We start from the raw sequence: 26,245 nt of genomic DNA on the forward strand, positions 1-26,245 counted from the left end.
AGGGAAAGGGAGGGTGATTTATCCTTTCAGCAGTAGCCTGTATTTAGGTCAGATCAAAGTGTTTGTGTAAATGCCAGTAGAGTCATTAGGGGGATAAATGACATGTTGACACGGCGAAATAACATTATTGAGGTTGTATATGTCCCATAAGGCATTTTGTATGATAGTCTGTAGTAACGCATTACTTTTATCCTTATAAGGTTTCTCCTAAACCAGGGGATTTTCTGCTCTGAGTTCTTACTAGAAGTTGCTCATTGTATTTGAGCTCAAGGACTTTGCCACTGTATGTGAGCGTATGCAGAATCCCATGGGCCAGCAGGCAGAGTGAGATAGCTCATGGGGCTATTTTATGCATCCTGTTGTAGAACTACAAGTTGGTTATAGCTCTCTTTAAAACGTGTGTATGTTTGTAGATGTCTGTGCTGGAAATCAATTTTGCTTTTACTCAAATTGTAATGGAGTCTTATTTAATTGCTGTCTAGTTTCTTTACTGTATTTTTGAGCTTTACTTCAATACTAGGGTTGTTTAGAAAACCATTGTCTTTTTCAAAGGCAAATGTGCATGTTATTTCTTCTCTGACACTGCCACGTGGTTTTCCTTCATTGTAAAATAAATAGTCTTCTGAAGAGAAAAATGTATGGCCAAAAAGTCTGACTGGAGGACTGGAATGAGACCTCTAATTTTTGTGCTGCACAATACCTAGCCCTTTGAATTGTAAGGGATTGGAAAAGTTTGAGGAAGGAAGAGAGAGACAAGACTTTTGCTTTGAATTGTCTTAAAAGTTTCTATCTTGACCTAAGAGTTTTTTTCCTTCAAGAAATCTTAGTAGTGCAACTTGCATGCCTGGCTGGACCTTTCTGATTTGATGACTGCGTGTTTGGTGTTAACTTAAGGGCTGACCCTAGTAGGGATCCCAGCTGTTTGGGTTTTCAAAGTCAGTCTTACCCTGAGAAGACTCCCCTTAGGTAATTTAACAACCCAACATTTGAACTCACTAAATAAAAATGAATATGGGGTAATAGTATTGCAAATTCTTAAACATCACCATAAGTATATAAAAATATTTGCAGTTGGGACTTTCTAACCTGAAGGTTCAGGAAAGAGCTACCAGCCTTTCATTTTGGGATCTCTTTTTGAGAATGATAATAGAAAATTCATTGAGAGTTGTCACTTACAAAATATTCTTACGAATATCTGTTTTGTGTAGTTAAAAATGTTAATTAAAGATTAATCTAAGGTCTTCTAGCACATGTGGATAGTTGAATTTGCAGCAGTTGCCTTTTAAAGTATATAGGAGAGCATAAAATTACTTCCTGGAAGGCAGGTAGTATTGCATTACAGGTTACAGTTCAAGGATCTTGATTATACATTTTGTCTAGGTTTTGTTTTGCTGAACCTAGACCTACGGAATTGGAAATCTCACCCTTGGACTGTAGGGGAAGGATAAATTCTGTCACTAACAGGAGAGACTTACCGGTCTTCGAAAGACTTTGGAAGGTGGAAAGGTTCCTCCTTTTTTGGTGTGGACGAGAAAGTGCTGCCGTATATAATGTGTACTGTGAAACTTGGGTGAGAATTTCTCACCATCATTTGTAGGGTGTTACAACAGTGCTCAACAACCGTGTGTTTTCCTTCAGAATCTATATCCCTACTTCTAATAAAGAAGTGCTGCTTGTCTGAAAGGATGAACCATTGTTTCCAGTCAGTAGAAACTACTTCTGTTGGCCTCAGACTAGCCTGTTGATGAAAAGGAATTAGACAGAGTGAAATACATATGCTATTTGTGAGAGCACACTGTATCTTTTCTGATGTTTTCTGAAACACTGGTCCTATTGAAAGAAAGAAAAAAAAAAAAAAGCCAATGTAAAAACTTATTTTTGAAACAAAGAGCAAAGGTTTTGTGCTCTTTCCAGTGCAATGGGAGGGGAATTTTCCTTTAGTCATCTGATGGGACAGAAATGATTTAGATTTAGGGTAACCGGGCTGATGCTAGATGAATGATGTCTTGTATAAATCATCAGAACCATCTAGATCCAGAAGGACTTTTTTACTTTGTGCATTACTGTGTAAAAGGTGGCAGTATGCCATGTAGATTATGTCTTACAAACACGTCAATTTTTTATAGTATGTCATTTTTTAAGGAAAGGATGGGATATTGCCAGGCCACTATTTCACTAATATTTTAAAAAATTGCCTTTCTACAAATGTTTTGGGAAAAACTGTAGAACAAGGCAGTGATTTAGACATTTAGAGTAGAACTGAATAATGCCCATTTGTTTGCATCATAGTGCTTCCTAGTTTAAAAATTATGTTTAAAACTTTGCAGCATTTGGCTGGCATGTAAGGCAAAAGGTCTCAGTTCAAGCTTAGTGGAGTGAACTGTGTGAATCCCCATTCACAGGAGGGGGTGGGTGAGCAGTTCTAGCCAAGGAATGCATCGCTAAACAAGGAGGGCACTTTAACTTTCCAGGTAACTTTACAGCTATTTATAATACTTCCCCTTTATATGCTGAGCAGCCTTCTAAGCTGTTGTGCTCTGTTTTCAGAGTGTGTGTTGGGATTCTGGGCTCATGTGATGCTGTTGGGTGTCCCGACAGCATGCAATGTCACGTGGCTGTTGCCAAATGTGAAGCAGCTGCTCCTTGGTTTGAACGCTGCTGCATAGCTTTACGGTCTTGTTCACAATCGCTTTTAAGGGTGTTAAGAGTTATCAAGTTTTCCTATATAACAGTGTTCATTTGGCTTGACAGCTAGTCCCAGAGGAAAACATATGCAGAAGGTAGTGTCAGGATAAAAGTTTGCCTCAGTATCCAAAAAGGGAAAGGAGGGGAGGAAGCTGTTAGACTTGAGGTTTCTGCATCCTGTGGTAAGCCTCTTCCCGTTTTATTTGTTGTTTGGAAGTAACAGACAAAGAGACCGTGATTGCTTAAGTGTCTTGTTCTAGTGGAGAAGGTGATGAAATGTGTGGAGAAGGTGTGATGTTCTCTGTTAATAGATGCAGCTTTCTAAGGCAGAGGGGGAGAGATCACAGGATCCTCCCAGATTTCTTATGCAGAGGAAGAAGCAAGAAACACGTGTATATAGCTTTGCTGCCAGCTCTGTGTGTGTCAAACTGTCTCTTTCTAAGTCGTCTTTCTCTGCTTTGGTGTCCGGACTGTTTTGATGTTCATCTGTAGCTGTTTCTCTAGATGTGGGCCTGCAGGTGCAGAAGGTAAACCAAATCTGTTCAGGTAATCACAGGTGATCTTGGCTGGGGGTAGGAGGAATGCAGTGGTAAGCTGGTCTGAGGTAAGGAGAAATTATGTGCCTTTACCTGAAGGAGAGGTGGGGGATTTGAGAAGGTGTACACCTGAAAAGAAGGAAAAGGAGTGAGAGATGGGATTAGTCCAAGACTGTTGTCACCTGGCTTTGCAGCAGTTCAGCTGTGACTACTGTTCTTTAGTAACTGACATGAAAGTTGAATTGTGGTTTGAGAAAACTGCAGTTTTAGGTTAATTATTGTTCTGTCAATTAGGAGGATGTATAGTCACCATTCTGCCACTTCAACTTCTTGGATAAATGCCAATTAGGTTGGCAGTGTTCATCATATATATGCATATATATGCCATGTATGGATTTGGATGACTTAGATTTTTGATCCTGCTGTCAGATGGATGTTACTGAACCAATGAACTTGCCTTGAAGTGCATGTGCTAAAAAGCTACACTTAGTGGTTTAGAAAATGGATCCTGGGATAATGTAAGCTTTGAAAAATGTTTCCTTTGAAAACTGCAAGTAGATTTTCTTAGGAGCGGTACCATGCCTCATTCTTCCCTTGCCAGCTTTTTTTGTGAGTGAAGTAGTTTTCTTTTTTTTAAACCCATATCACTTACTGCTTTTGCCCTGTGATTCTTATACAAGCGGGTGCTGATGGCAGTGGATTCATGAAATGCTGAGAGGGGAAATCATAAAAAAATGAAACACCTTCTTTAGTGTAACAATGAAAATCCTGGGTATTCATATTAAAACCACAGGTACAGTTCACTATTTTTAAATTTGGACGTGTTCTTAACTATTTCAGAACATCTTTTATACCCTGCATAATTCTTACTTTTCTAAGATGTGTTATGTGATAGAAGGAAGCTGGCTATGATATGCATTATGTTTCCAGCTGTAACTGTCATCAGTTAGACTATTGCCGTGATGTTTGTGTGTAGAATTTGCAAATACCTCTTAGATGCTGTCAGCAGTCTGAAGTCCCATGGGGCTTTTCCGATAATGTTTCTATGGTTGGTGTAAAGTTCTGATGTTAAGTGTAGTCAAGGAGTCAAAGGACATGCATTCACTTTGTTTTTACTGTTACTGTTTCAAGTGATAGTCATCTCTTCAGTTAAGAAAATGTAACCTGTGTGTGAACGCAAAAGTAACTTTCCAGTCTTTCTGGCCCTGCGCTGTTAGATGCAGTTCCTCAACTCTCAACCGGAGTTGTGCTGCAAGTACTTGGGAGGTGCTGCATGACTGCTAACACTGTGGTTGGAGAGAGGTGGCAATAGAAACGCAAATACATAGAACAGGAATGTCAATAGTTGACAGTAATGATGGGGGGCACGGACTGCAGAACTGTTTGCTGCTTCAGTGAATTTCTGAGACGTGACAGCCTATTTTCTTCTGTTATTGTTAGAAGTACCACTTAATACTAAAGAAACAAGTTAGAAAGACGCCAGCTCTTGACTCCTTACTTTTGAATTCATTCTGTATAAATGTCATTGTTTTGAGGGGGTTTTATGTTAAAGTATGGAGAACTATATTCTTACCTTTTTTTAAAAAAAAAAAGTAGTTTTAAATTCCCCAAATAATAAGATTTTAGTTTAAAATGTTCTAAATAAAATAAAAAAAACATTCTAAATCATCTTTGGAGGATTTATGAGATTTTATGTAAAGAGCACTGCAAACTGTTTTGCTTTTTTGTACCTTTTTATTGTGCATTGTTGACTTTTAACAGTGGCTTTTTGAAACAAGTAAGAAGCTTCCTGTAGATGTGTGCATGGAAGGTGGGAGAAGGTTACCTCCTTTCTTGTAATGCCAAACTCTTCTCCAGAAATAAATGGAGATGCTTCTTAAACGCTTGCAAATCATGGAAATAGACTTACTTCATGCTTAAGATGTCTTTTGGATTATAAATGAAATCCAGAAACTCTGGGTCTAAGTTTCTCTTGGCATTCATGACTTGCATCTAAACCTGAACAGATATCTTGCCTGAAAAGGAGAAGAAAAATGACTTTTCAGCTTTTCTGTTCTAAAATGTTTTGAAGTTCACACACATTTTAACTCATAATTGTGAATAGTTTGTGCTTAACAAGAAAAAAAATCTCAAGGCCCATGATTTCCCTGTTAGGTTTGGAGAGTTGAGATGATGCCTTGAAGTGTGAACTATGCTTTCTATGAGCTACTGCTTGCAGCAGTTATTCTATAGGAGTTGTAATTGCAAATGTGTCATTACCCTGATGTCTGCATCATGCTAGGATAGGGCATGGGTTTTAGGGTTTTTCTTTGTTTGGTTTTTTGGGTTTTATCAAAATGGCTGACTTGGTTGGGTGAGGCCTTTGTGGCTCACACATATTTGAAATACAGCCTTCTCTGCTTGCTTGTCTTTGAGTGTAAGTCAAGTGGCTTCTGTAGAGAACTGATGAGACAAGTTTCTTGCAACATCTAGAAGAGACTGTAGGCCATGGGCTGCCTGTAGCAGCAAGGGCCCTGTGTACTTGTCATCCTCGGTATTTTTTTAATCAATTATTCAAGGACTCTCTCTGCTTCTTCACAGATATTGATGATAGGTAAATAAATAAATAAATACATACAATGGTTAAATATCTAAGGAATTAGTTACTCTTACATGGTGATTTCAAGGTGATTAAGGCTTTGAAAAATCCTTGCTACGAAACTGGAGTACTATGTAACAGAGGCTGTGGTTTGATGTAAATTGGGCTTGAGGGCTCTTTGTAGTGGTTCTAAATGCTGCAGCCACATACCACAAAATGTTGTTCTGGTATGAGCTAACAAAAAATGTCAGTGTTTCACAAATTTGAGTAAATTATACTGTAGAAGCAGGCTTTAAGTTGAATCATCTGTCTGCCGTTCTAGTCTTATGACAGCTACAAGATTGTGTACTTATTTGTTCTAGATCAGTTGGTTGATTCAATAATAGTTGGTATTAATAATCATTGATCTGATATGTGTTCATCTGGTATTTTTACCCCTTGACAATTTGCCACTAACACCCCCTTGAGCATGTTGCAGAACCTGGGGGCGGCTTTTGTTCACCTGTACATCAGAATCTCATTTTGCTGCATTAGTATGGTTTTGCATCTTCTGATGCTAATTGCAAGGGCATATGGCATCAGATTGAGGACAGCGACTTTCAGTGATCACAGTGACAACTTGGGATATGTGACTTTTGTGGTATTTGATACCTTTCTTTATCCCAAACTGATCTGAGGAAACCCAGCAATCTCTTGGCTTTAAACAGATACCTGTGTGATACAAACAAGTGGAGGGCAGTAACTACGTTTTGTAACTTTTGTCTATTTTCCCATTCACACATTTGGAAAATTGCACTATATTTTTCTATGCCAGTGCATGGTTCCTTGAAACAGACTTCAAGATAATAAATAAAACTTATGTCTCCATGGCATGGAGATGTTCAAGCTAGTCTTGAACAGATAGGTAAGATAAATGCCAACAAAGTGGCCTGGTTACTGTGGGGAGAAAATGCAAGTTGTTGAAACTGCCTCTGTCCGCCCCTAGTCTTAGCCGTGTTTGTAAAGACATTTGCACCATTGATCTCTTCCCATCAGTCACCCTTGGTGGACTCCTCTGTCGGCTGCTTTGACTCTTTAAACCCAGCAGCAAACCTGGATAGGGCTGGTCAGTTCTTCTACCTACCAAGGTACTGAAATAGTCCTTTCTAGAAGTGTCAAAGAAAGGGGGTGGGCTTTCAGAGGAAACATGAGGGTAGCGGGAAAAAAGAAAGTAAGCCATTGCCTTCCTTTGGAAGCAAGCCATTGGAGCAGTTGCCTCTGGAAGTGGAGCCAAGCTGTAATAGAAAGCCATGGCTAACATACACTCAAGTTAGACTAGTTCTGGATAACTGAGATAACCTATCTGTTACCATGTTATGCTGGGTACCCTTAAGGGACAGCTCTTTGTAGTTTTCTTCAGTAAAGCTATCTCATGGCCATTGTACTCGTGTGCTGCAGCTGGCCAACCCCCTGGCTGCAGGTGGATGTTCTCCTCCATAATAAGCTAGCTCAAGAAGTTCTTGCTCCTGTAACTCCTGCACTTGCTGCCATCATTCTTCGCTGCTGGAAGTGTTAGGTCATGCTGAAAAAACAGATTTAAAAAAATAATAAAACCTTTAGAGGATTGCTTTTCGTTTTCAGTGCGTTCACTTCAGTGATACAGTTAACTGGTTGCTACAACTGAGTAGCAGCAAACTGTAGTGTATATATATAACTTTGTACTGGCTTTTGCAGTGTAATTAACCTACCAGGAACCACAGCCATAGTTGCGCTTGATACAAAGTTCTTACACTTGGAGTTAGCACTAATGACCAGGCCTTAGAATTAGCAAAGGCATTGACTTACTCTGTTCACAAAAGCAAAATGCTTGGATTTCATGAAAGCTTTTCTATTCTTTTTTTCTTTCCCATGCTGCTGATTGAAAGCGGATATTGTTAAAAGACTTGTTTTAGAAACAGTCAAAATGTGTACATGTGGAAGTGCTGGGAGAACAGTGACTGGCTTATTGTCATCTGCATCCTGAGGCCATTAGCAAATGTCTGTCCCTATCCATGATCATTGCAACAAAAATAAAATTTTGCTATAATGGCACACCTAGTGTCTCTGTTTCTTATTTACAAGCACATCTGGAAAGAATCTGAGTAAGATCCTAGAGTGGGTTTCCTTATTTACTGGTTCAAGTTTCACTTAAATCCCATTGATTTTGTTACTTAAAAGAAACCACGTGAGCAGTTCGCTGTCCTGTTGCAGTCCTTTGGCTATCAGGGTGGGTATTGGAATGGTCTACCCCCTCCACAGCCAGCCCCCAAAAAACCACGTGCCTTTCACAGCCCAACAGCTCTTCCCCGGTACCTGGCTCACTTGCATAGTTGTGACAGTTTGTAAAACTGGAAAAAGATTTTGCATCTTGTGGCAGTTTTTTCCTTGGAATGTTATTGTTGAAGTAGCCGATGAGCTCTGCTTATCACCAAGTGGGTCCTGGAGAAGTTTGGGGAGAAAAGAAGATGCTGTTAATGCTGCCAGCAGTAGAATGTATGGTAATTCTTCAGACTGGGGGGGAATATCTGTTTCTTCTCTCTAGAAATGAAGTGGCTCTGTTCTTTAAGTGAACTTCAGTCATGACCCAGAGAAAAGAACAAGCAGAAACCTGAACCCCTATTTGGTATATACAGCCATTTAAAAATAGGCATGCACACTTTGATTCAGCTTGCTCTTGTCTGATAATTGTCTTGGATCTTGGCCATTATATTTTGAAAATCCCTCACTTCAACAATAAAGGGAGTGTTTCCAGTTCTGAAATTTACAAAAGTCATTTTACTTGAGTTCCATGCTTGTTCTTCCACAGAATATTCCCTTTTAGTAATTAAAGCATAAGTGCTAAAATTTAAGTGAGTAAAATATTTAAGTAGGCTTAAGCCTTAGTAGCGTTCAGGCCTTCTTTCTGCAGCATTAAGTAGTATGTGAGTTGTTTGGTTTTTTCCCCTGGGAGAAGTCTGCTTAAGATCCTGGCAGTTGTACTTGAAACCTGACCAGCTTGGTTGTACAGCGCTCAGAAGTTCACTGGTGCTCTGGAGTTCTTCCTCTGTCCTTTGGGTTAAACATCATCGCAGAGAATGGCATGACAGAGGGCTTGGTAGCATGTACTTTTTCTCTCCAGTAAGCATCATAAAATTAGGTGTTCTGGTCATATTTAAATGTGCAGGGGCAGAACTGATATTTAGCAGTGCTGTTTAGTATGTGATAAGGTATAGAGGTGTTGTTTAGGAACAATATTGATGAATAACTTAGAACTCTAATTTTCTTATAAGAATCTCTGCTTTGTTAAAATCAAAAGGGTGAGATGATGTATACCTGTACATGAATGGAAACTCTTGCATGTCCTAATTTGAATCATACCTCAGCCCAAGAGTATACCAGCTCCTCCTGTTGCATTCCTGGAGTGTGACGTTACCTCAGATGCAAAGTAGAGAATGCCTGAAGATATTTTGGTTTCTAAGCTGGCATCAAAAGACTTTTCTCCTAAACTATTGAAAACCAATTAAATTGGTGTAAAAACTCAGTCACTGTAAACTCTTATGTACGTTTCTGTAGCTCATATCATGGGGGTTTTTTGGCCTTTTAGGTGTCTGTGTAACTTCAGGTTCACACACTGAACATAGATTGAAGATGAGCAATTCTGACATGGTCCTTAGTGTGAGTTGGTAGCCTAAAAAGAAGGAACGTGGTGATGAATCAAAGTAGAAGACAGCAAGACAGACATGTTGTCAAAGAGTAGGGGGAGAAGAAGAGTCAAATGAAGTAACGCAAATGTAGGGGGATGAGAGGAGAACTAAATAATCAGACAATGAATTGCCAATAGCGAAGGGCCACAAAAATAGCTTGTCTCTTGTGCAGTTCTTGTACAAAACTGAGACTGACTATTTATTATTTTTCTGTGAAATACATAACATGTTTAAAAACGGAGATATAAAATGCTTACACAGGAAGAGGAAGTATAATTTCCAAGCAGATGATGACTGCCAGTGAGAAGAGAATAGATCTGCACTTTTGTAAATGGGAATACTGGTAGTACTGATGACTTGTGAAGACTTTTCTTTAAATAAACCTGACCTGAATCTAGTTTTTACTCTCAGAGGCAAAAATCCTCAGCATGGGCATCAACTGCAGTTTTATTAGTAGTCATCAGTCTTCTGGTCATTGAGAAATGAATGACACACTGAAAGTAAGCAGTTGCAGGCATCATTTGGAAAGTGCATTTCCTTTTGGAATTCCCAAACACTTAATAGCCAAATATATGAATGAGAGATCTGAGCATGCGAAACAGTTTTTCTCCTGGTGCTGTCTGCTTATTGCAATGAAGATTTGAAGCCAAAGAGAAAACACTACAACAAGCTTATGAAAGAGCTTGGATTGTTTTTTTAGCTGCTTGACTTTTTTATTTTTTTTTAATATTAGAGAGATGCTGCAGCTTATGGTCAGAGTTGGGGAAATTTTGTGGTAGCTGAACTATATCTACTTATTAGAGTTTAAAAAAAAAAGCTTAGTCTGAAAGATCAACTTCTTCAACTGTATTGAAGAAAATGGAAGAAGTCTTTTGTAATGACAGTTCAAGTAATTGAGAGAAAATAAATGATGATATTTTCAAGACCCTGAATTTTGAGAACTGAATTTGAACAAAGGAGTACTTCAGTTGGATCATTCACCTGAAAAGCAGACTTTGTCTTCTAAGCAGTTTGGGATAGTAAATGTCACACTTCTCTGCATTTCAAGCTCTAATTTCTGATTTGTTTTAGCCATTGTTTGGAACAAAGAATAAAATATCCTTTATTATTTTAAAATGTGGCAATCTAAGGCTTAAGGATCAAAAAAAAAATGTTTTTGCTTCAGTTTTCTCACAATATATGTTTCTCCCATGACACAAGAAAATAATAAACTAAGAAGAAATCATTACAGAACTCGTCCCCCTGTACTCAGCACTGGTGAGGCCGTACCTTGAATACTGTGTTCAGTTTTGGGCCCCTCACTACAAGAAGGACATTGAGGTGCTGGAGCGTGTCCAAAGAAGGGCAACGAGGCTGGTGAAGGGTCTGGAGCACATGTCTTATGAGGAGCGGCTGAGGGAGCTGGGGTTGTTTAGCCTGGAGAAAAGGAGGCTGAGGGGAGACCTCATCGCTCTCTACAACTACCTGAAAGGAGGCTGTAGCGAGGTGGGTGTTGGTCTCTTCTCCCAGGTAACTGGCGAAAGGACGAGAGGAAATGGCCTCAAGTTGCGCCAGGGGAGGTTTAGATTGGATGTAAGGAAAAATTTCTTTACTGAAAGAGTGGTGAAACATTGGAACAGGCTGCCCAGGGAAGTGGTTGAGTCACCATCCCTGGAGGTATTTAAAAGATATGTAGATGCGGCACTTAGGGACATAATTTAGCGGTGGACTTGGCAGTACTAGGTTAATAGTTGGACCTGATGATCTTAAAGGTCTTTTCCAGCCTAAATGATTCTATGATTCTAAAGTTTCCATATTTGATTTCCATTACTGTGTAGCTCAGTAGCATATTAAGGGAGAGTTGTATCTAATTGAATGTAAACTGTTTCTGGACAAACAATGCTTCTTTTGTTAATACACTGAACTTCTTTGCTAAACTAAGGTTAGAAACTGACATTAATATAAGTTTCTGTGACTTCTAAAGGTGTGAAATTGAATAATTTGAATACTTAGTTGGTGTCTTTTTCCCCATGGTGGGGCAAAAGCATGTATCTTAGGGGGCTGGCACTGACATCATAACCAGAAATTATTCTTTGAACTCTTTCAATCTGCAGTCATCTAAGTGTCTGAAATCAACCTGCAATATAATGGAATGACTACATCTTTTTCAGGGGTGTCTTGGTGAGACTGGAAGGATGCAGCCATCCTGTTGTTATGAAAGGCTTGTGTGCAGAATGTGGCCAGGACTTGACTCAGTAAGTATTCTCAGCTCTTTCTTCCAACTTTTCCTTGCTTGTGATTAGGGATCCAAGCTCTTCCTTCTCTCATTTACTTCTTTGCTTCTCCGTTCTGAGTCTTGGTAGTTGTGAATCATACCTATAAGGGTAACTGTGAAGTTGTAGATACTAGTAGGGAGGGAGAACAGTATTCATGCTGCCTAACATAAGTAGGTCTACTTAGAGTGCTCCTATAAGGAAAGTTGAGAGGGAGTTTCCTTCTGAAAGTTACATTTCAGCATAAAGCACTCTTCAACATTTGCTTTTTAAAAAAAAAAAAATCTATTGAGATTGGCTCATTAAATTGTTGCTTAAAGTTGAGTGGTCTGAATATATTAATTCTTGACACATTATTAATAGTGTACTCATTTAATGAAGTACATTTCTTTATTGAAAAATTGCTGCTTGTAGGCAGGAATCGGTGTTCCTTGTGGATAAAACCAACACATGAAGAGGAAATAGGCAAGATCTGTGCCACTGTTGGAAAGTGTCTTAATTTACTTTTGCTATTTACACAAGGGACTTGTTTTGTCACCCTGAAATTTTCAAATACCTGCCCTCTTTCTCCTTATTTGTCACTGTAATCACAGATACATTGTTTAGAACTATATTTCCTTTTAGCCATTACAGGGATTCGTAACTAGGAATATGGGTGAATAAGATGCCACATGAGTACTTGAGTTACAGTTCACGCTACAGATTTATGACTTAATAACTGTGCACGCTCTCTTTCTGTGGAGATAAATGTAGGGTAACTTACTACCTTAGGTATAAAATGTAAAGAGCATGCATACAGACATAAATTCTCATCACTGTGTGTCCTACTTTGCTTTTTATATACCATAACTGAAGTTGAGAGTTGTAAGGTGTGTCAACAGTGACTTAATAAACCTGAGAGTTTTATCTGTGCAGGTGTAAAATAGCTGTGAGGTAATATCAGTCTCATTCATGTGACCTTGCTTCCTTTGTACTGTGTCTGAATGGGAGCTTGCTTGTCTCCAGTGCTTTCAATTTAAGGCTTCAGAACTGTTTTCAATTTTTTCGTGAAATGTTCTGCCATGGAACTAAAGGAATTTAAGCCTTAGGCCAAAAAGAAAGCAAATTCAAAAGATGATTGTATTTCTCTTGCTCTGTCTCATTGCTAATACAGTTGGTAAAGAGAATGTTGCTTATGCATATCAAATTACTAATTCAACAGCTGTTTTCCAAAATGGACTGTATAGTAGCCTGCATTTTAGAAATTAATGTTGCATGCTCATTTCATTTGGAAGGAAATGCTTTGGTTTCATTTTAATTCATACTCATTATTTTGTGAGCATTATACCATATACCAGTGCAAGTGGACTGAATATTGAATATGTTATGCAAAATGTAGCCCAGATAATGGTTGGATATAACTTTTCATGAAAAGTTGACTGTTAATATTTTGTAAACAAGTATTATTTGGCAAAACAACAAACCTAACAAAAAGTTAGTACAATAGCGAATATGGCTTTGCCTGCCCTGAATGAATACTTGATTTGAGGTTTGAATACAGTCACATCTAAATATTGCTATACTGCTGCTATTTCATTAAAAATCTAGATCAATTCAGGGTATGCAGTGAATTCAGTTTTCTCAATTCATACTCCTCTACTTTGACAATGTCCTCATTTTATACAAAATGGCTTATACATCTGGAAGAATGTGTTAGGTCTGCTACGCCTACATCAGAAGGCAATTCAAAAGCATCACTGCTTTTCTTGCTTGAAGAAAAGCGCGTACAGCCAGTTCACTGCCAGCTTGTTGGGTGTTAGTCAGTGGTGCATCCTTTCTGTTAAACAACTCTTATGCTCATTCAACAAATGGTCTGAAAACAGTTCATCTTTTTCAAAGGCTCATTTAAAATACCATTCAGTGTTATATATAAGAGGTATTCTGAACTCAGAAGCAAAGGATGTAAGATGCTAAAATGTGCATGTAAACTTTGGACAAAATGAAGTATGTGTCTTTTGTTTCTGGGTATCAGTGCTTCCAAACACTACGGTAGAGTAAAAGCATATCTGTCTGTGATTGTGTCTGCCTCAACACAGCTCAGTCGCATTTTTTTCCTCAGGAGCTTGTTTGTCATGAAGTGAAAACTGGGTGAAGTTTAACTGTGGCTGTAGATCTGATACCAAGTTTTGTCCTTGGTAGGACAGGTACTTGGGAGAATTAAAAGATGTGCATGTATCACATAGGACAAAATTTGTATGGTAGTATTTTTAATGTTGGTGAACCATAAATAATGTCTTTAAAATTAGATATCATAGTTCCCAACAAATTGATCTGTGTAAGCTGGAAGCTAGTGATACTGATGCTATGTGGGGTTACTTGGTCAATTTTCAAGGAATTTCATACTCGTGTGTGTGGACACACACAAACACACTCTCATATATATGTATATGAGGATGATATGTATTCTGTATGCATTAATATTTATCTATATATACATGCATCTATATATCATATGGATATGTATACAAGTAAGACTATATGTGTGTATAATATACACATAAGTAAAATAAATACAGGCACACACATGTAGTACCTCATTCTGTTTGTGCTGAAGGGAAAAGCATGTATGGGGATTTTTTGGATGCTTTTCTTGAAGCAGCAGTCACATGTAAGTCACTCTGCTATGCGTAAAGAGTAACTTTGCCTATCCTTTGCTTAAATTTATTTCATAGTGTGGCTTGGAGAAAAGTAGATAATTGCATGCTGAGTGATTGCAAAAAAAAAGGAAAGGAATACTTTTAAATTTAAATGGTTTGGTAGTTACACTTAGTTTATAACTGTTTCCTAATGCCAATCAATACATAGATGTCTGTTTCATCTTAGTGTCATTTTTTGTGAAATAATTGTATGGAAGCATAACTAATTACAGTGACTTTTTGCAAGGTTTTTATGATGAGCTGCTTTGATCTCTGTATCCATTTTGTTCAGTAACTTGCCTTAAGAAGAATTTGAAAGTGTATTAGTCAAAATAGCTGGTTTTAATCATAGTTTTCTAGTAGTGACTAGTTTGATACTACAGATTTTAGCGTGTTCAACTTTTCATTAAACTATTACTCTTTTGATGCTTCTTTTCCCTGCATGGTTAGGATACGAAGCAAGAATGGAAAGCAGAATGTGCCATTATCCACAGCGACTGTGTCTATGGTTCACAGTGTCCCAGAACTGAAAGTTAGCTCTGAGGTAAGTACCATCATGCTTGTTTTATTCATACCTTTCACTGTAGCTCTACAGTTGAGAAGCTTAATTATAGGAGTTTCTTCAATGTTGTATATACCTCATACAAAAAGTTTGGCTTCCCTTTGAAGAGGAATTTGGTGTCGAACATCAGCAGTCCAGGGTTTTTGTGTGTTTACCCTAATGCAGATTGATTATTATCACGTTTTATAGGGTTTTTTTAGAGCTGTGCACTGAAAGGATGGCACTTCTGTGACAGCAGCCTGAAAATTTACTACTTTAATGTTTTTGTCTCTAAGAATGAGCAGTTTGTGGAAAGTTCAGTTTCCACTAGCTGAAATGTGTTCAAAGCTTACAATGTCTTTGAAACCTAGCTTCACCCTTCACCTTGAAACTGGTCCCACTAGGTACAGTAAAGCTAGGTTGTTTGCAACTTACCTGTATGTTAAACTTATTTCATTATTTTTCAAATATTCCATTCAGCTGAGTTATCAAAATACACTTGTTCATACCTCAGTTTCTTTAGAGGAAAAATCATTTTTATTTTGAAGATAAACATTCTATTTATCTTCCTTACCAACTTGATCGGTTTTTACCTTTTTATGTTGCTGCTCACGGTTTTTTTTAACTCTTCAAAGAACACCAGTGAGAATAAATGTGAAGATATAGGGAGCTAGAAGTGTCCTCATCATAGAGGCACATTCCGAAGGGCAATTTGCACTTGACTCCTGCTTCTTCATAATGTTCCACTTAACTTTGCTTTTAAGTTTAGCTGTCTTGTGGGTAGCACTGCAGCTTGCTATCAGAAGTGGTTAAAGTGAATGCAGAGCTAAATGTGGTACTTTGAAAGTTTGTAAATATACACAAGAGGAGTAAATTTCAACTCAGATTTACTGGAGTGTAAGGTCTTTGATATCAGTGCCCACATAGAGCTACATAATCTAACTATTTATGTCTGAAGGCATATATTCTTTAACCTCAGGTTAACAGTTATAATCACTTCTGTCATTAGCAGCTTCAGTTTTATACTCAGCTTAATGTTGTCAGCTGTATTGTGATAACTGATATGGAATTGCTGAACGTAGCAGCCAAAGTTTTCAGACCTACTGATGAACGTGTCCTTTGTGTACTCCAAAGCTACTGCTATTTCCTCTCAAGACTCTTGGCCTTAAATTAATTTGGTGGTTACTTATTTATTAAATTTGGAAGCTGTTGTGTTGAGTTTATAAATTTTAAGAGTTACTAGCATCACAAAGATCCGAGAGTAGACTTTGGGAATATTTTTTTTTCCTCTGTAGAAAAATTGCTGACAAAGCTGCCATCATTACAGTTATGTTGAAGCATCATTTCTTATGTAGCTAGTTTGCAGCAAAACTTCTTCTCAAGTTTACAATACACAAAAGGCAATAAACCTATTCTATTTCTTCTAAGCTAAGCTTAGTTGTGAATATTTTGTTACAGCAAGCTGAGCAGCTAGGAAGGGAAGATCAACAGCGACTACATCGAAATCGAAAACTGGTGCTCATGGTAGATTTGGACCAGACATTGATCCATACCACAGAACAGCACTGCCAACAAATGTCTAATAAGGTAAGTATTTGGTGTTAACTTTCAAGGCAAAGTAACAACAGGAATATTTCTAACAATATTTAAATGATGGTTCTTTAAGAAAACATTCTGTGGCTAGGTAAAATTGTAGTTAAACAATAACAGAAAATGAGAAACAAGTTTTCTGAAATATGTTCCTTTTTTCTCCACATTTAAATTGACGGTTTTCTTTCTTCCATTTATGCTTTCCTGCACTTTTCCATTCCAGTAACTTTAAGCGAGAAGTTTCAGGTAGCTGTTTTTAATCTCTGCTTTCCTTCCTCTACAATTCACAAGCTGAGTACTCATTACTGAGACTTTTTTCCCCTCCAAGTCTGAGGTGGATATAGTGAATTACTGTTCAAAGTCCTGTGTGTTACTACATCTGTCATTCCATGAATATGTCTAGTGACTATTTTTTTTTCTTCAGTTTCATTTTTTTGGGGGGAGTTTGGGTGTTGCTGTTTAATTTCTTCATGAAACACTTGTCATTGAACTGATAGGGACTATTGGCTTCTGATATTTCCAATTTGGAAACTTTAAAACAAAAAGCACGTTGGAATGTGTATACAGTGTCTTGTACAGAGGATGCAAATTCAGACTCCAGTGCCATGCAAACTGCAGTTGCCTAGTTCCTCTTTCTTTCTTCTTGCCATTCTCATGTCCAATAGGTTCAGCATGGGTTCACACCTGCTAGCAAAAAAAAAGCTATAAATGTACTTTGCAATTGATAGGAAAGGAAACAGTGAATATTCAGCTTAAAGATTAAAAAACCTTGTGTATTTGAAAGTCTATGTCTTTATCTGTATAAATGCATGTTTTGAAGAAAAACATTTTTCAAAAGATTTTGAGATTTTTAACTGGGATCTTTATCTGCAAACTTCCTTCCTGGTTTGTAATCTGATGCTATGTTTCCATAGACATAATATTTTTTCATCCAACGAAGTCTTTCTCTGAGCTCAATATGTGCTGAAACTAATCTGAGTGAAGTTCACTGGGTAGTACTGATTGGAGAGAGATCCTGAACTTTCTGAGAAACTTCTCAAGTTGCTTTTTTCAGATTGGTTTGCCATTAGTAAAGATTTGAATGAAAGTTACCTTGATCATAAACTTTTCAACAGTGCAGCTTCCTGCATTTGAAAAACTTAGTGTTGGACTGCCTGGCACAGAGCAAAAAATGTGCTTTGGATTTTAATCATCCATATAATCTTTGTGGCCGAAACTTGCTTTAGCCTAGTCAGACTGAATAAAAGTAGTGGAAGTGATGGAAGAGGGCACTTCTGAAATGCTGGCATTTTTGTTTGGTATTTTGATAATATGAAACATGCTTTTTCTTCTAGGGAATATTTCATTTCCAGTTAGGTCGAGGTGAGCCTATGTTGCATACTCGTTTGCGTCCTCACTGTAAGGAATTCCTGGAAAAAATTGCCAAGCTGTATGAATTACATGTTTTTACTTTTGGCAGCAGACTGTATGCACATACAATTGCAGGTGAGTAGTATGTTACATTTAACAATATTTATGTAATCAGCCTCCATACTCATATAAGTAGTTTTCTTTCTGTGGTTGTTTTCGAGTATTTGTTCTTTTTGTGCAAAAACACTTCCAAAATAGTCCTGTAAGCAGAACTCTTGGCTTGTTTACAAGGCAGTGCCTGTATGGCCTGTAATTTTAGAAAGAATCCTTTTACCCATCAGACATGCTTTTTTTGCTTCCCTGATGGTTAGAGAATCAGATTGTGGCAAGACAACCAGTGCCTTCCTATTGAATTAAGTAAGAAATTATGCTGATGGGCTCTAAAAATGATCTGCAACACCACTTGTCTTAGAAATCTAAAGCAACAGTTCCATAAAAATCAACAACGTTAAATTATCTCCTCCTGTGGGGACACCCCCCCCGGCTGTTTCCTTTCACCAAAGGAAGTTTGGCTGCTATAAATCAATTTACAGCAGTTCTGTTTGTGTCCTGCAGCTGAGATGCACTTATTTGAGGAAAAGCACAGATCTAGCAATATTTTCACATATTCTTCTCAAGAACTTAGAAATGTTTTCTCCTAGTAACTGAAAACGTGCATTTAAATTATAGCAATAGTAGTCTATGCTGTGGGTCACTGGCTGAAATGTTTTCTTTTTTCCAACAAGCATAAAAGAAACCTACCCTGTTATGCAAGCATATGGGTCAAATTCATGTTAGGAGTGTGACCATGTGTGACCAACTGTAAAATTGCTTTCACCCCATCTTGAGTCTTCCTTGACAGAATAGCATTTTCACCTCAGACTTTCCTTTAAGTCTGTCGGACTAACACAATATAATTAATGATGTTTTAGGTTATGACTCTGCATGTCAAACTGTCCTTGCTGCTGCTCCATTTCTCCTAGCTTTTTTTTTTAAGTTGTCTTTCACATCTGCTTTTTTTGTCATGTGGCCACAAGTGCCTTGAGCAATGCTATGCCAATGATCCCACTTTTTGGCAAGAAAGGAAGATTCCAAAATAGTTAGAGAGCTAACTATCCTAGTTTAGAAAAGAATTGTGTAATTAGAGAATTCTTTATGCATGTTAAATAAGCCACAGAAGATGTTTGTAATGACAAATATAAGAGACTTCTGTAATCAGAAAGCGATACCTATTTGTGGTCTCCAGCTAATTCTTCTTGAAAGAAAGTTCAGGAGAGGCATGTCCTGTTCTGCCCATCCAAGTGAACATTTCTACATTATTCAATATTTATTGGCTGAGGTGTTTGAAGAATCTTCCTAAAGCTTTGTCAGTCTCACTGTTGGATTATAGATTGTGTACTCCTGGACTTCCATACCCTGCTGTCCTTCTTAGAGTGTGGTTATTTCTTATGTAGCAAAACGGGAATGGTTTTCTTATACTCTAGGTCTAAATACCCGGTAGTAAGAAAGTGGGTAGGCAATCTTCCTCACTCACATCTGTGTGGCCAAATCTGCATGTGTCCTAAGGTCAGAAAGTGTACACCAAATAAGGTCAAAAGGCATATAGCAAATATGCTTCAGAGCCTGGGAGAAGAACGAGTTGCAGAGGTACTTAACTCGTGACGTGTAAGTGCTTCCCCAGTGGTTGATCTTCTCTCAGTGTGTGATTTGGTGCCGTGTTTGCTCATTTTAATCTCTGAGCTAAAATTTGGATTACCCTGCAGTCCCCATGCTGGCACAGACTGGTACTTATAATGTGACAGGCCTCTTTGTGGGCATCATACTTGAGCTGCTCCATCTGTTCCATAGAGGAAATGGCCACCAAATGAGCAAATTAGGGTATTGGTGCTTCGTGACATCTCCAGACTTCCGGATTTTTGCCTGAAGCTGTCTAACCTCATCAAAAGCATTCAAACTACAAGTGGATTACTTGTACAGTGATGATGATAGTTTCAGCTGAAATATGTTGGTACAGAGAAACAGTTGATATAGCCTTTGGTCCACATACTCACCTGTGTAACCAAGACGCAGTAACAGAGAAGTATACCGCTAATACATATAGAGAACACTTGATGGCAGTATTGGTTAAATGATTCCTCACAGAGAGCTGTCAGTTTGATATTTTACCATTATCCCTATGTTACATAAAGGAAGGACTTGTAATAAAATGCCGGGAATCTTTTTCATAAGAAAAAGGTTGTTTTCTTAGGTCCTCCATATACATTCTATATTTCTTCGTGAAATCCAAACTCTGAGCTGCTCCTTCCGTGTCCTGGAAGGCTTTTTCCTCATTTTGCAAACAGATGACATCTTGTCAGTCCTTTTCTCTCATCCCACCTGAGTCCTATCAGCTGTTAAGTGGGATTAGCTGATATTTGTAAACACCATTTATGTCTGCTGAAGTCATTTATCTTAAACCCTTTCTTAGCTTGACACATTTACAAAGTGGTATCTTGTAGTATGTTTATGAAGATGAGTTTTGGATTTTATAATCTAGAGCTTCCTATAGTATTTCTCTTCTACATAATTATTTTGACCAATTGTTACTTAATTTTTTTTCCTACTCTGCATAAAAGAAGTTCAGTGTATTTAATACTGAAGTCAGCTTAAATTCTGGTTGTAAAAGTCAATGCCACTGTGAATTTTGAGTTTAGAGGCCACTAGGCAACAATAATGCAATGTGAAATCACTCTTAAGATTTATAGTGAAATTTAGAAAGTAGGACTATGTTGAGGGCTTTCCTATATATGGTTTGTTACAGCAAGTATATTACAGTGTGTATTTCAATAAATAATTGACAGAATATGTGTGTATATGTAATCCAATGCTATTGAAAGATTGGGTCAACAGCTCTTTCCAGATTTTAAAGTAGGACCTGAAGTAGAATTGGAGGTGACCTGATGCTTCAGAAATTAAATTTTAGATTTATTTTTAAAAGAACTTCTTCAAATTCATGTTGGGTCCTACTGTTATATCACTTCTACTAGGAATTGCTATTTAACTCAATCTGTCTCTAAGATTTGAGACTTCTCCAATATGAGTCAGTTACTTTTGAACATTGCATCTTGTGATGGTTTTCTAACTTAATTTTACAAGTCTTATTTACAAGTTTGCTTTTCTAAGAGAGTCTATATAAGATCAGGTAACACGGCTAGATAAGACTGTATGTGCAAAGACCCAGTCTGAGATACTGCAAAACAAACAACTGGGGGGAATAATGTCTCTGCTAGGTAAGTCTACTGAATAGTCCCTTGTAATATGGCAGTCAAAGGATAATGATAGTGTCCTCAGTTTGTTCAAGACACTACTTAGAGGCATACTTAGCACATTGTCTAATTTATGAGAATAAATGGAAGCTCAGTTCTGATCTGAAACAGCAAGTATTTGTCTTCAATCATTTTGACTTCTACAAAAGGCTTTAATTTTTTTAAACACGCTTACAAAATGAGAAATTCATCAACATTTATCCTTCTGCTGGAATGATTTGTGCAAACTGATACTTCTCCAATAAAAAAAAATTCTGTTAAGAAAAAAATTCATTATCAACACTAAGGCAGCAAACTGTGACCATAATCATTTTTCAGGATATGGTGTGGGAAATGGATAGGAATAAATAAATAAATGAAACTAAGTTAAGAGTACATCTCAGGAACACTTTCGCTGTTTCTGTATTCTCGATGAGTTTATACATAGACCTTTTCATTGCTCTGAAGTCATAGAAACTTGCAACAAAATGCCCCCACAGAAAAGTGTCATCATCTAAACAGATGCTTTTTTGGTGGTCTGTATTGACTTTTCTTAAAGCAAAAGCCACCAATACTTTGGAAGGTATCATCCATTTGAAACCTGCAATTTCATTATTAAAGGTTAATATCCAAACAGTACACTATCATAAAATTCTAAATCTTTCAATATGTAGGTTGTGAAAAGATTTTTATTTTGAAGATAGTAGAGTTTTTCATAATGAGTGTTTCCCAGTTCTTTTTGTTACTGAAAACAGGATAATAATGATTTTGTTTTTTTAATTAAGAAGTTAAATCTTAGCCTTTACTTAGTTTTATCTTGGAGGCCATATCTGCATCTACATATTTTTAATGTAAAGTTTTTATTTCTTCGGATTTATGTTCTATTTGCAATGATAAACCAATTCAAAGTTAATGTTTTCACTAACAGTATGTGATCTAGCCACTAGGTGTCTTGTTTGCTCTTGCATGGAGTAGAATCGCTAAATAGGTTAGTGAAAAGCCAATATAGCCTTTTCAAAGATTTAAAGATGATATTAACATACTATTGAAGAAAACAAATGATGTACGACGAATGAAACTTTATCTGTCATTTCCCTGAAATGTGAAAACATCAGGATTACGTCTGTTATATTGATTCAGTTGGCTAGGCAACATCCAAAAGAAACCAAACAGTTTAAGACATGTGAAGAACTTCTTTAAAAGACCAGTGCTGTTTTCCGTATTGCTATTCAAGTAGCTGAGCTTTGAAAGACCTGACTCTCTTAAGATGGGCTTTTATCTTTGCAGGTGCATCTCTGGTGAGCTGTATCCTCAGTGTATTTTTAGTGAATTATCAAGGGGAAAAAAGTATTAAAATTAGTAAGTCTTTACCAAAGCATTATTGAAGAGCTCCAGAACACTATCTCATCTCTAATCCCTGGCATCCAGGGTTTCTGTGTTTGGGCTTTCTTAGTTCAACTTGCCTTTTCTTACAGTTTTAGCTAGACGACGCTGGAACTGAATGCCTCATTGTGGTTTTGCCATTTAACCAGTGCACTCCTGTCCAATTTAGCGTAGAGAATCCCTGTGTATTCAGACAATTAGTAGAAGAGAATTTGGTTGGGGAGAACAGCAACTTGTATGACAGCTTATGTAGTTTGTCAAAATATCTGTGTGTACGGCAATGAATCTTTGTAGCTAATTCTCTTAATTCATTATGCCTAGGTACTGCAAGGGTCTCACTACAGGGGATGATTCTACGAGTTTGCAGCAATTCTTAAGCATAGTCGGGTGAGTTAAGGTTGAACCTCTGTCCTTAACTCGGAATTTTCTTGCTTTTATGGGTTTTAAGTTATTCCAATTACACATTACTATTAAATACATACAGGATCAACTTTTCAGAAGTGATGACTGATTTTTATTTTTTTAATTTTTTTTTAATTTATACCCTCTGTTTTTGAAGACCCAACTTAACATACTCTTGGGAGCTGGACTTCTAAAAGGAGTTGAACATGTGTTCTGTGCAAATCTCAAAGCTCCTTGAAAGAAAATTAAAGTTGGTCCTTAGAGTCTGTAGTCATCTTGAACTCTGGTTCTGGCTATAAGATAGCCACCGTTTAAAATAAAACAAAGTAAAACTTTAAAAAATTGTTCCTAGATAAGTATTGACTGCCTTGTATTACTCATAAGAATAATGAGAAGTTGATGCTAACTTCAACGCAAATTCAGTAAAATGAAAAATTCAGATTAGCATGTAAAATGCCAGTTTTCTTTCTAAGCGATTATGTGGCTGTGATCTGCTCATGAAGATGAACTTCATTATTGGAGGCTAGGTTCAGAAGCATGTGCATGTCTGTTTGTACACCCAAGTCACCATTTTCCTAAATAATGGCATTTTATCTTGCTTTAAGATCAGCTAGCACAGCTTCTTCTGTTTTGTTTTTGGTTTATCTTTTTTTTTTTTTAAAGAGTGCAGTCAGAAAAGTTACTGCAACTGGGCCTAAATATTTTTAGGAATCCCAGGATATATTCATTATTTGTAAATGTATTAAAGTATTTGTTAGAGGTACAACTTAAAACCTACAAATGCAAGAGCTCTGGCTGAAACTGTCCCTTAACTTGCCCATTGTGCTTAAGTATTGCAGCACATTGCCGACTCTTGTGAGACTTCTCTGCAGTCCCTAGGCATAATGAGCTAAGGAGAGCATTTAGCTTTAAAGAACCACCTGTAGAGAGATAAATGTAAGTTGCAAAAATCGTGTATCTATCACGTGCTGTATCGCTTTCAGCCTAATTTATTTGGCTGTCGCAAATTTAGTTATTTTAATTTCAATTTTGTTGCTATGTTGAAAGAAAAAGAGATGGGATTTTAAAAATTAATCCCACTGCATTAGTTACAAATACTTGATCTGCTGTGCTTACCCTTTCCCCCATATAATATCTCTTGCCTTAAAGTTGTCTGTTAGTGAAACTGCTGTTGCACAGATTAAAATAACTGAATTATATAGAACATAAACAAGGAACAAACATCTTGAACATTAACTTTTTAATTTCTTCTTTCAAAAGGATTTTTGGACCCTGAAAAGAAGCTTTTTTCCCATCGGATATTGTCAAGGGATGAATGTATTGATCCATTTTCTAAAACTGGCAATCTTAGGTATGTATATGGGTCTTATGCATTAATCAAAATAGGACAACAGAAACAACAACAACAATATGCTAAATATAATACAAATTACTCCCTCTGTACTTAACATGTTTATAGTCCTTCCTTATCTGTCTCTTAAATATCAACACCGTCTCAATAAAACTGAGATGTTAGGTATCACAGCATTTCATCTACTTAATGTGTTCTGTGGTACTAGAACAGTAAGAATATGCAACAATGGCATCATGTTTTCACTTACACTTTTTTATTCTTGTAATAACCATATTTCCACTTTATGGCTTGTGATCTTGTATAATGACTTATATGTTGTGGATTTTTTTCAATTAAACCAAAATTCTCATTTGAGGTTAATTCATATTTGAATATCTAGTATTCTGGCTTTCAAATGTGCTATATATCTAGCAGCTTCTCTTCTGCAGTGTTTCCTGAAATTAGGTCATCTAGAGCCTTGAATTCATATTCTAGTCTACATTCAGGTTCTGATCTTTTTCAGAGAATAAAGCCAAGATTTTTTCTAAAAGACAGATATGTTTAGTATTTCATAAAGCTAGATTAAAAATTATTGTCTCCTCTGACCTTAGCAAATGAGAAGCTTTTTTCTTCTTTTGCGCTGTTTTCATATGCATGTGTATATCCTAAGTACTCTACCTCCTCCGCCTAGGTGATATAAGTATTAGTACTTTTTGCTTCCTTTGTCTTAGATTGAATGAGTCTACTCTTTAAAAACTGTTCTTATGTCTTTTTCCTAGTTATAGATAGCGTATTGTCCATGTGATAGTTGGCTTTGGGCTGTTCGTCAACATAATCTGTGAAAACTAGACTGAAATGTTGTAATGTTTTGTTCTTGCAAAGGCTTGTTGGTTCCTGCTTCTAGCCTTTGGAATAGAGATTTTAAAATAGCTGTTTCCTTCTGCTATTAACTTTAATTAGTTCGAATATTGTATTTTGAATTCTGTAATTTTAATATTGCTGATTTTTTTTTTGTAAGTTCATATATAAGCGTGTCCTGCAGACATGCTCGTAATAAACCAGAACATCAACAGAAATTACTTTCATTGGTAGTATTAAATTCTAAAACTGGATTCATTTTATCAACTCTTTTGTCTCTTAGAGATCTCTTCCCATGTGGAGATTCCATGGTTTGCATCATTGATGATAGAGAGGATGTTTGGAAGTTTGCACCCAATTTGATAACTGTGAAGAAATATGTATACTTTCAGGGGATAGGAGATATTAATGCACCTCCTGGATCAAGAGAAATTCAAATGAAGAAGAAAGGTAATTACCTTTAATAGATTTTTGACCACTTTTACAACTTCTTCCACTTTTCAGATGTGACTGATGTAAGTCACTGTGGTGGTCTTACTAGTATTGCTGTTGCACTCAGATGAGCAATCCTCGACTATTGTAGTTGACAGAAAGTGCTGCTGCAGCACAAATGCAAGTAGCTTAGTAAAACTGGACTGTTCTTGTTGATAGCTTTCCTTTTGGTGGGTGACCACAGCAAAAGTGGAGTACTGGTAATAGCATTTTGGCAGTTATGGCTGAAGAGCTGACGTGGCAATACACCAAATTGTTCAAGAACATGTAGAGGAGGACAGTTTCTCTCTTTCCCCCCCTCCATGTAAAACGAGGCAGTTTTTTCTTTGTAGGTGGTCAGGGAACCAACTACTTCTTTCTCCTTTTTGGTCCCCTTCCCTGCCCCACTTTGGAGCAATAGTTAATAAACTCTGGTCTCAACATACTGCTGAAAATGAATGTTTTGATCTCTGCTTACCTCCCCGCCTAAATCATGCTAATAAAATTAGTGTGGGATTTTTAGTGTCTACTGAATGTGGTGTTCTGGCATTTGACACGACAACCTTA

General features: G+C 37.2%; 1 protein-coding gene across 1 annotated transcript in view; it reads left to right on the forward strand.

Annotated features, from left to right (window-relative positions):
• The first annotated feature begins 3,979 nt into the window (after positions 1-3,979).
• Positions 3,980-26,245, forward strand: part of CTDP1 (CTD (carboxy-terminal domain, RNA polymerase II, polypeptide A) phosphatase, subunit 1) — a 125,115-nt gene continuing 102,849 nt past the window's right edge. Inside the window, 7 exon segments of the mRNA XM_009324475.1 lie at positions 3,980-4,014; positions 11,651-11,734; positions 14,878-14,971; positions 16,427-16,555; positions 17,893-18,043; positions 24,277-24,367; positions 25,491-25,657. Coding sequence (XP_009322750.1) covers positions 11,694-11,734; positions 14,878-14,971; positions 16,427-16,555; positions 17,893-18,043; positions 24,277-24,367; positions 25,491-25,657 — 673 coding nt within the window. The 5' untranslated portion in view covers positions 3,980-4,014; positions 11,651-11,693.

This window comes from Pygoscelis adeliae, unplaced genomic scaffold (assembly GCF_000699105.1).
Source record: "Pygoscelis adeliae isolate BGI_AS28 unplaced genomic scaffold, ASM69910v1 Scaffold95, whole genome shotgun sequence".
Classification (NCBI taxonomy): Eukaryota; Metazoa; Chordata; class Aves; order Sphenisciformes; family Spheniscidae; genus Pygoscelis; species Pygoscelis adeliae.